The 10,091-nt window shown below is 38.2% G+C and overlaps 2 protein-coding genes across 2 annotated transcripts; one reads left to right on the forward strand and one right to left on the reverse strand.

Moving 5' to 3' along the window:
• Positions 1-284: 284 nt before the first annotated feature.
• LOC145590837 (uncharacterized) lies at positions 285-3,183 on the reverse strand. Its single transcript, XM_081647225.1, has 4 exons — positions 2,937-3,183; positions 2,399-2,597; positions 1,915-2,001; positions 285-697 (listed from the first exon to the last, which is right to left on the reverse strand). The coding sequence occupies exons 1-4, from the start codon at positions 3,158-3,160 to the stop codon at positions 542-544; spliced, it is 666 nt and encodes a 221-aa protein (XP_081503351.1). The 5' UTR covers positions 3,161-3,183; the 3' UTR covers positions 285-541.
• Positions 3,184-9,281: 6,098 nt separating this feature from the next.
• On the forward strand, positions 9,282-9,779 carry LOC145592108 (uncharacterized). Its single transcript, XM_081648575.1, has one exon. It carries the CDS (start codon positions 9,282-9,284, stop codon positions 9,777-9,779), a length of 498 nt encoding a protein of 165 aa, XP_081504701.1.
• The last annotated feature ends 312 nt before the right edge of the window (positions 9,780-10,091 follow it).

The raw sequence follows: 10,091 nt of genomic DNA on the forward strand, positions 1-10,091 counted from the left end.
CCTGTTTGCCAGGTCTATACTTAATTAAGGTTTACATTCTAATTCAACAATCTAGCACTTATTTATTTTATTTTTTCTTTCTTTTTACGGATCAACCTACCCAAATCATTATATGGTTCCTCCCAAGTCCCAACCATTGTAGAATGTTACCCCCTCCTACAACATCACTTACTCTAAAACAGTTGACAAGTATGACAACCACTGTTAACAGGCTATTTCTAACCACTGTTAATTGACATTTTTGTAGTAGTGATAGGAGCTGGAGCTGGAGCTGGAGCAGGAGAAGATTAAACAAGTTTGTTACATACATCAAGTACAGTGTCAGATAAACGCTGTTGATAGCTATTTCTAACCATTGTTAAGTTTGTTACCAAACTTGGCAGAAAGTACGTCTTAAACATCCTAAAACCACTATCGCAGCAGCTAATTTGTCAGAATTTAAAAGTAACAGTTTCAGCTACCAAAACGAAGGCTAATCTTCTAGTGTGACCTGTGAATCGAGTATTGGCACAAATCCTTGACATCATTCTAACAGCAAGAGTTAAGCAGACTTTTTTCTTTTTCTCCCAGAAGATTTCGTTGAAGTATCTTGTTGCGCTTTTGCAGAGGAAGCAGTCAGTTTAGCTCCAACAGCAGAGCTCCAGAGAGCCCTTTCCACATCCGATGCTGTGAATTGCTCATGTTCTGAACTTAATTCCTGAAATGACAGGTAATGAACCTATTGATAAAAGAAAACTAACGTATGCAATGAGGACAGACGCCAAAAAGGTTAAGTTGATCAAAACCTTTATTATATGTATTTTGATTTTAAGGTTGAAACTTAGGGAGACTACACATCAATAGCAAACTCATTGCTTCACAATGACTAAAAAGAGACCCCAGAAGCATTTTTTTGGATTAACTACATGTTAGCTCATTGCAGTATGGCGATAATCGATGATGCATAGCATAGACAAATAACTGGAAGAGCAGAATAACTTCTAACATCAACTTGACATGTTTTTGTCAAGTCAGGAGTATAGTGGAATTTTTTTATATAATCGTCTATGATTGACAGCAAGTACTCAGCTTATTTATATAATTTTTACCAAGAATTAAACAATAGTATTAAATAATGACCAATAGGACTTGGATTTCTATCCGGTGAAAAGAATCAAAACTAAAACACAGTGAACTTGAAGAAATTTAGATAAAAGTTGCAATAGATTTGTAATTGGAGATAGGTGATAGAACAAGAAGATCCAAATTTGAAGATACAAGCCTTCAATACATTCAATCAAAGGAACAAATTGACTCAAATGTCACAGGACAGATAAATAAGCTACATTTACAAACATTTGTAACAAACTCATTGCTAAATTACAAGATACACTTATGTGATATAAGATTATTATTGTCGCTTAAGTGATTTCAAATTGACATTCATTTCCTTCAGATATTGGTTGATGTTACAGACTTAGATACTCATATAAGGAAAGATCATTTGGCAATTCTTATAATAAATTATATATAAAAGATCTTGGACATAAATGTATCAACATAAGGATTCTACCAAAAGGTCAAAGATGTGCGTATTCCCCTTCCATCATCAAACCATGTTTTCTTTTTTTTTTTTCCATTTTTTTTTTTAATTGTCATCATCATCAAAATATATATGAACGCAAAAATGAAATCTGATACTCGAGCAAAACACAATAACACGACTGATCATCTGAATATTGATCTCAGCATCAAGACTTGTATGTAAATATGTAATTGATCTTTGTTTAGATTTTAAGTATATAGCTCATTGTGACTTAGTCAAGTCGATTCCCCTTCTCAAAGACAGGTCATACTCAATTCTTCATTTTATTATCTAATTAATCCTATTTTACTACTTAATACATCATGAAAAAAATAACATAGAACACCAACCTTTGCCTTCTCTCTTAACTTGTTGGCAAGCAGAAGATATTGTTTCAACGAGTAATCTTTTGATTGACCCAACACGGCTTCCATAGCCTAAAGATTAACCATAAAACACATTATAAATGACTTGACAACCAAACATACACATTTAAAATGCTAAGGGCAACAAAAACAAACTATATAAGTTTACAGGCAAATTCAATAAAAATGAAAATTCCCGCTAAACTCATGTAGCACTGCATATTTGTGCCACACTAGTGGCAAACAGGCAAACATTCAAATTCAGTTAGAATCATTTCGTTTGAAAATTCAACATAATTTATTTTTACACAATTTAGGATACCTTTGCTTGAGCTAGAACCTAAAACGTCAATGATCTTATCAAGTACTAAATTCATTAATAAACCAATAATCTCCTAGACTAGCTTCTGAAAAATGTTATGTAACATCAATTTACACGACAAAGTTATTCAAATATACATAATCATACCTCATCGGACATAAATGGAGCAAGATCAGGGGCATACGCGGCGAGGATAGCAGAGGCAGTGGCTGGCCCGATACCTTTAAGAACCGTAAGTTCCGAAACGGCTTTAGATAAATGATCCGGCAGAGAGAGAAACGCTTTTTGAGATGCCGACTTCACAACTTCATCATCAAGGGCCGCCACAAAACCCAGTAACCTTGGTCTAAAAAACACATGAGAAATTTGGAAAAAAAAAAAAAATCTTTAAATTTGAATTAAAACAATTTAATAATAATCCAATTCATATAATTTAATCTTCGGTCTGAATACGGAGCTATCAACAACAATAACTATAGCGGGATTTAATCTCAGGCCTTAGCTACCACCCGAAAAACTTTAACCAACTAATTTGTGTTTAGATAGCCACAAAGGCGAATAATGAGAATCAATTCCAGAATCTTCTAAATCGGAAGAAACTTTAACCACATGAGAAAATTGATCTCAAGTCTTGGGTACCACCGGAAAACTTTAACCAACTACTCGTAATAATAATGCGAGTTACCTGAATTTGCCGCGGGTGAGCTTCCATTGCATAAGGGAGTGGAGCTCGGATTGAGTGAGGTAGGGAGTAGGGAAGCGGGAATGAATAAGTGAAGGAAGTTGAGTACGGTAGAAATCATCAAGGGAAACAAGGTTTGGTTTGTTAAGACTAAGAGAGAGAATGCGAGATTGGTAGGAAGTCAGAGCCTCTTTCCAGATCTTCAAATCGTTGCATTTCAACTCCATTTTTTTCAATTTTTGAGGGTTATTTTTTGGCGCAACAAAATAACCTAAATGTAGGAATTTATATTAATATGGAAATAACAAAAGATTAAAATACTCTTATTTAATTTTTATAACCCAATATCCTATTTCAACTTGAACATAAAATTCAACCTCAAAATGCTCCATTTCTACGGTTCTATCTCTGCTAATCGTAAAAGATTTTGCTAATCCCAAAATTTCTGCTAATCCCACAAAATTCACATTTATTTTCCCCCTCCCATCTAAGGTAATTTATATGTGTAATTTGGTTATTATTTGTTTTTTATATAATATTTCGTCCTTTTTTTTCGGGGGTTACTGTTGACCCCCGGAAATTTGATTTGGGGGGTGTTGTTGACCCCCGGAAATCTTATCAGGGGGGTAGCCGGAAATCTGATCCAGGGGTACTGTTGACCCCCAAAAATCTTATCCGGGGGGTACCGTTGACCCCCGGAAACACATCCTGGTACCCTGATATGCCCTCAAATAAAACGTTCCGTACAATATGGAAATTTTACTTTGTTTGATTGTTCATTATTAAAATAGATTTTGTGGAAAAAAAAAATTACAACACATAATTTTCATACCTCAAAAAAATCGTTGTAGTGCACTTCATTATGGTCCATGAATTTGTATAGTATTGAATATTAAACAAGATGAAAGATTGAATACATTAAAATATGGTTGTAAATTATACGGTAGGGATGATTATCTAGTTAGGAGTGTAAAAGATTAAATTCAAACAAGGGATGATTATCTAGTTAGGAGTATATAGTTAGGGTGTGTTCTATTCACCTGATTTCCACTGTCTGAACTTTATCTAAACTTGAACTTTTCTGAACTTATTAGACCTTATTAAAACTTATTTTAATTGTAATTTGTACTTGAGTAAACCTTATTAGAACTTATCAAACCTGAACTAAACTTAACTGAATTTATCTGAACTTATTACACCTGAATAAGTGAAAATAAGGTGAACAAAACATACCCTTAATAGTAGTAAGGATTTAGATTAAAACAAGGGTACAATTGGGAATATGAAATTTTAAAATTATTAAGTTATTCTGCATTTAGGCAAACTATTACCTGCATATAGTACCCCCCTTTTTTAGGGTTTCTCTTTGGGGTTTTGGTATAATGGGCGGTCTTTCAAAGAAGCTGTTTCCAAGTACCATGATTTTTGCGGGAAAATGTTTTTTTTTTTTTTTTTTTTTTTTGGAAAGGAGAAGTTTGAGGATGAGGTGTTAGTTATTTTTTTTTTAAAGGATGAGGTGCTAGTTCGGGTGAACGGATAAGATTTGATGTGGTCGACTGGGTCGGGTTTATTTTAAATATGGGTTCTACGAGTACTAAATTATTATGTGTCATACAAGTTGGAATTAAAATCGGCTTTTATTCGGGTTGTATTTGGACCGTGTTGGTTGGGTTAGTTTTTGACACCTTGAAAAATCAATAATGTTTCATAGCGAGAGATGTTAATTCAAGTGTATGGTCGGGTTTAGATTGTGTTCAAGTCAGAATCGAGTTAGATTTTGGTCAATTCAACGTACTCAAGTCATACTTTAGTAAGGTCATATCATGTAATTGGACTTATTTACGCAATTATGCGAGTCGACTTTGGGTTAGGGAATGATGGACCGCTACTCGGTATGGACCACCTGCCCAATACCAAGTGACGTCAACTTTTTTTTAAAGGCTAAATAACAATATTTAATAAAGCAATAATAGTACTTGGTAAATTAATAACATATCCTTACTTTAAAATAACAGTTGTATAGGATATCTCATGCTGGGCTATCACCGGGCTCCTAGACTAGCTCATGGGGTGCACACTCACTGTTGGAAGAATAATCTGAAGGGCTCATTAGCCCGATAGAGTCAGCCCGCAGGCTGACCAAGTAGGACTCCCCATAAAGGAGATCGTACACCTATAAATAAGGGATAAAGTACAACGGAAAAGAGGTTAGACAAGCATTCTATTACATCATCTATCTCTCTAAGTACACTTTCTCTCTCTAAAAACACATTCTAACTTAAGCATCGGAGGGGGGTTCCTCGAGCCACCCCCAAGGGCAGTTCACGTGTGTTTCCTTAGCGCAGGTCATCAACGGGACCCAGCTCGTGCCAGCAGAACCCTTGGATTCGCACCTGGAACAATTGGCGCTAGAAGGAGGGGAAGGATCATCTAACCTAAGGTTCACCAGCTGAGCAAGGGACTGGGTTGACAGATCGCCATGGCCGGAGAAGAAACCGTACAAACACCAGTCTCTTAGGCTATCGAATCCAATCAAACACCACAGAAAACATAGTCAGTAACTCTTGATCTGAAAGGATCAACTGAAAAACCCAAATCCAGTATTTCTCAGAAAACTAACCCCACTGGATTGACGTCTGCTGCAACCAAAGCGGCGGCGAAACCAGTAGATCCGGTAGGGTCTAGTTCTTCTTTTAAGTTTAGAATGCCATTGACAGGCGTGGACAACGAACCCATCATTTCAACACTAATAACCTAGAAACTGCAGCCCGTCAATATGCCAGCCATCCTGTAGTATCTCTCTAAGTGCATTAAAGAACAGTTGGCAGCCATGACAGCAGTCCTTACCAATTTCGGTAAAGGGACAGGCTCTTCACTAGTAGCCACAGTTACGGAGCCAGGTGTGAAGAAGGCGACACCTGTAACTCTCACCCCGGAGCAGAAAGAGCTGGTCCAACTGAGGAAGAAGGTGCTGGAACTAGAAGCTCAAAATCTCAATTGAGAGTGGAGTGTAGAAGAGGCAGCCCAAGATAAGGGCAGCCCAGAGACTCGAGTCGCTCGTAGCTGGTCACCAGCCTCTGAGCGAGGACTAAGTTTGGACATGGAGAAACGAGCACGGATCCAGGTGATTCCAGATGATTCCCCATTTTGCAGGGAGATTCTAGAAGAGCCGATGGAGAAAGTAAAGATGCCTGGCTATAAGTACAATGGTACCACAACACCTAAGAACCATGTTTCAGTGTTTGAGAACCACATGGTACTGTACACTATGACAAACTTAGTCTGGTGTAAGGCATTTCCACCGACCTTGGAGGGGATGGCAGCTGAGTGGTATGGAGCCATCCAATAGGATTCGTTTATTCCTATAATCAACTGAAGACAATGTTCATGGAGCACTTTGTCACCCTGGTGGATCGTACAAAAATGACCATCGAGCTGATGTCACTGGTTCAAGGAAAAGATGAGTTCTAAGAGAGTTCATCACCAGAATCAACAAGGAGGCAACAACCATCCCAAATATGAGTCAGGAGGTAGCGCTACTAGCATTGCAGAGCGGCCTGTTACCGGGCTCACCGTTTAGAGCGTACATGGGGCGAAAGAGCCTCAAAACGCTGGCAGAAGCGCTGGGAAAAGCGCACGAGTTCATAAAAGCAGACGAAATCGATAGAGCCATGCTGAACAGGAAAGCACCAAGTGACCCAACCAAGTGGAGTTAAACCACCCAGGTAGAAAACATAGCCAGGGTAGATCAGCCCAGCAGAGCTGAGCAAAGTCGCATAGATGCAGACATGGCAGTGGGGGTGAGAAGATCAGACCAGAAGTGGGGAGCCAGGGATGGAAGGTTTGATCAGTATACTCTGCTCACTCATTCAAGGTCCTATATCTTCAGCGTGAACAAAGCTGACGATAAGTGGCAAAGGCCACCCAGGATGGTGAACAGAAACCGTGACCCTAGCAAGTGGTGCGACTTCCACAAGAACCATGGACATACTACCGATGAATTTACACACTTGAAGGCACTACCACAAAAAGTGGAATAAGCAACACACAATACACAACTATCAAGTAACATAGGCAATTTCTAGAACAATACAGAACGCGTATGTAAGATAAGCGTTCTGTATCTTGAAACTTATTGAAAGCCTATCAAAGTTAACAGCTTTGTATGATGTACCCAAATTTTACACAATACGATATAGAACGCCCCTATTTGTTAACCGATCTATATCATGTATTAAAAAAATAAAATAAAACTCAAAATAAATAATAAGCCACAAACCCTAGCTCCTCTTTTCTCCAGCCGTTTCACTCTCTTCTCCTCAAATTTCCTCTTCTCTTACTTCATTCCTTTCTCAAGTTTAACCCCTTCTCTAACTATGAAAATCGGATCGCCACCAATAATAATCACCACCGTCCCCATCCCAGATCGCCAACAACTACCAGCCATACGTCTACAACTACCACCAAAGTTCACCCACTACAACTAATTTTCGCAGCGGCACGAAAATGGTAAATCCCCATTGTTCACTGCTCGTCCTTCACTATCAGACACCCAACCACAAAGGGGTTATTTCCTGAGTTTTAAAGTCGGAGTTTAACACCAAGCGCAATCAATCCATGAAAATGGAATTAGACCTTGACGAAACTTCCACCGACGATGAAGATGATCTACAGTCAAATTAACTTAAGGTTTTTTTTTTCCTACTTTATTTCTTTTTTGTACACAAGTTAATCAATTTCTGATTATATTTATGTTTATTGGGGTTTTCTGAGTTTCTGGGAATTCCCACCTCCCTCATTCACCATCCACAATTCAACCGCCGTCTAGCAACAATTTAATTGGATTAAATTTTCAATTATTTTAGATCTCAAATTTCTGATTTTTCATCTTTAGATTTGGTTTTAATATTTTATGAAAGATCTAAAATTTCCAATTTTTTCACTTTCAAATTTCTCGGTGTTGGTGCTCCCTCTTATCTCCTTTCCTATGGTTGTCATTGGTGTTGCATGTGTTGCCGCAAACTGATGATGTCGACGAGCTTCTTCCTGTTTTTAGGTTGACGAGTGAAGACTCCCAGAGATCTTCCTTCCAATGAGGGATTCTCAACTCCTTTATTTCATTTCTCATACCGGCACTTTTATAAAGTCCTAAAAAAGCGCTGCCATCTCGGTGTTGGTGCTCCCTCTTATCTCCCCTGCTCGCCACCACTAGCGGTTGGGTGTGTTTTCTATTTCATTTAATTTCCTCATGTTTTTCTATTTTTCCTATTTCTGAAATTTTAGGATTTAATCGATTGGAACTTTTACAATTATTGGGTTTACAATGAACCCAATATATCAAAATATATCATTTTTCAAATATTGTGGGATTAAATTCTTTCATCTTAATTCTGCTCGTAACTTTTGCTAAATTTACTTATGATTTTTTTTTTTAATTTCATTTGATTTTAATTATTTCAGATTTATTGTATCTAATGTATAATTGAATATTTTAATCAAATTACTTTTCTGTTATTGCAGATTTTTTCATAATTGATACGCTTGTTGATTGAAGTCGAAGCGGTTTTTCAAATTGCAGAAATTGTAGTTGAATTAGACATTAGAGTTGGATTAATATTGATTCCAATTAGAAGTATGTAGTTAGTCGATTAATTAGAGTTGGATTTTTTTTTTTTTTTTTTTTTTTAATTTTGTAAATGGTATATACGTTATTTATGTTGGTTTGAATTGTTATACTTGTAAATTCTAAATTTGGATTAGTTTGAAATGTTTAGGCTACAGTTTATTTTTAGAGATTTATGGTGATTGTATTTAAGTAAATTTTTTTTTAAAAACAAAAAGAGAAAAGAGGACAGTCATTTATGCTAGGCGTTCTATATAGTCATGTGAATATAGAACGCCTATCATCAGATAACCGTTGCCTTTTCCTTGTTTTTAATGATTTATACACCAAAAAGGAAGCAGTTATCCTAGATAGGCGTCTTGTATTAGATTGAATACACAGCGCTTTCAATAGGCGTCTTATATACTTTATAAGGCACCCTAATTGAAGTACGCCTCTAAGGCGACCTATATTGTCTATTTTAGGCGTTCTGTACAACATAGAGGACTTAGTCCGAAGAGGGTACCTGAACTAGTTCAAGCAACATTCTGACTCCTCCAGGCGAAGGGAAGAAGACAGATCTGGTCATGACCATAGAGGAGGTCATAGAGGCCCAGCTGAGGGCAGAGATCGGGATAGTAAGCCAGAAGGCAGAGTATATGTAATCAATGGTGGACCAGTACATGGAGGAACCGTGATTAGAGCAAGGGCTGACTTGCGAGCAATGATCCACCAGATAGGTTACAATGAAAGGTGCAAATGGCCGCCACTTCCCCCCACAGCCACGAGCTACATTCGACGAGTGTGACCAGAAAGGCATAATCTACCCCCATGATGACCCTTTGGTAGTTATAGTGAGAATTGCAAACTGGGAGGTGGATAGAGTACTAATCGACGGTGGCAGTTCATCCAACATCATATACACCAGCGCATTCAAAGAGTTGAAATTGGATAAGAGAGACTTGAAAAGGGTGAGCTATGAAGTCACCGGGTTCAACGGGTCCGGATTGATTCCCGAGGGCATAATCGAGCTGTCAATCCATGTCGGAGAGGGATCAAGGCCGCGTGACATCCGAAATGAATTCTTAGTGATAGACTCCCCGTCGCCATACAATGTGATCATGGGAAGGCCGCTCATCCATAAGATAGGTGGAGTGGTCTCCACTTATCACCTTGCCATGGCGTACACAACCAATGATGGACGATCTGCAAAACTCAGGGGAAGTCAAAAGACAGCCCAATAATGTTATATCACAGCCTTGAAATAGCCAGCTAGGACCAGGCAACAGCCAGGCCCAGAGTCAAGGTCCAAGGAGCATGTTGAAAGGAAATCAAGAAAAAGGAAGCGGGAAGAATACCACAAGGAAAAGGATAAGCAGAAGTTAGCGATGGAAAATTTTGAGCCCGCGAAAGAAGAGGTAGCCAGGCCGCTGCCCAGCGGAGAACATGTAACCGTCGAACTCACAGAGGGCGATAACTCAAGGACGGTAAAAATTGGGAAAGACATTGACCCTGGAGTGGGAGTGCACCTCATAGAGCTGCTAAGGGTGAACAAG

This window comes from Chenopodium album, chromosome 18 (genome assembly GCF_948465745.1).
Source record: "Chenopodium album chromosome 18, dcCheAlbu1.1, whole genome shotgun sequence".
NCBI lineage: Eukaryota > Viridiplantae > Streptophyta > Magnoliopsida > Caryophyllales > Amaranthaceae > Chenopodium > Chenopodium album.